At 68.7% G+C, this 243-nt stretch overlaps 1 protein-coding gene across 2 annotated transcripts in view; it reads right to left on the bottom strand.

The window, feature by feature from the left end:
* The window catches only part of GRM4 (glutamate receptor, metabotropic 4), a 109,872-nt gene that overhangs the window by 34,975 nt on the left and 74,654 nt on the right, over positions 1–243 (bottom strand). The window contains exon 4 of one of the 2 annotated variants that reach the window (XM_015558676.1): positions 86–240. The exons of the other annotated variant lie outside the window; for it this stretch is intronic. Coding sequence (XP_015414162.1) covers positions 86–240 — 155 coding nt within the window. The remainder of the gene's footprint in view (positions 1–85; positions 241–243) is intronic. 2 annotated transcript variants of the gene reach the window in all.

A 243-nucleotide genomic window follows, 5' to 3' on the forward strand; every position in this document is an offset into this window, starting at 1 on the left:
AGGAGAGTGAGAGGCACAGTGAGGGGCGACGTTGGCGGTGGTGCTGTGAGCGTGGCGGGCGCGCCCTCGGGCCTGCTGGGCCTACCTCGCACCGACATCCTCTTGGGGAGGACAGTGACAGCGCCCTCGGCCACCTCCTCCAGGTGCAGCACGGGTGCGATCTTGGAGCCCCAGCTGTCCGAGCCCATCCAGAAGAAGTGGCCTGTCTGGTTGGCCTTCCGCGCCGCCTGCAGCACACGCCTG

The sequence above is a fragment of the Myotis davidii genome, unplaced genomic scaffold (genome assembly GCF_000327345.1).
Source record: "Myotis davidii unplaced genomic scaffold, ASM32734v1 scaffold1073, whole genome shotgun sequence".
NCBI lineage: Eukaryota > Metazoa > Chordata > Mammalia > Chiroptera > Vespertilionidae > Myotis > Myotis davidii.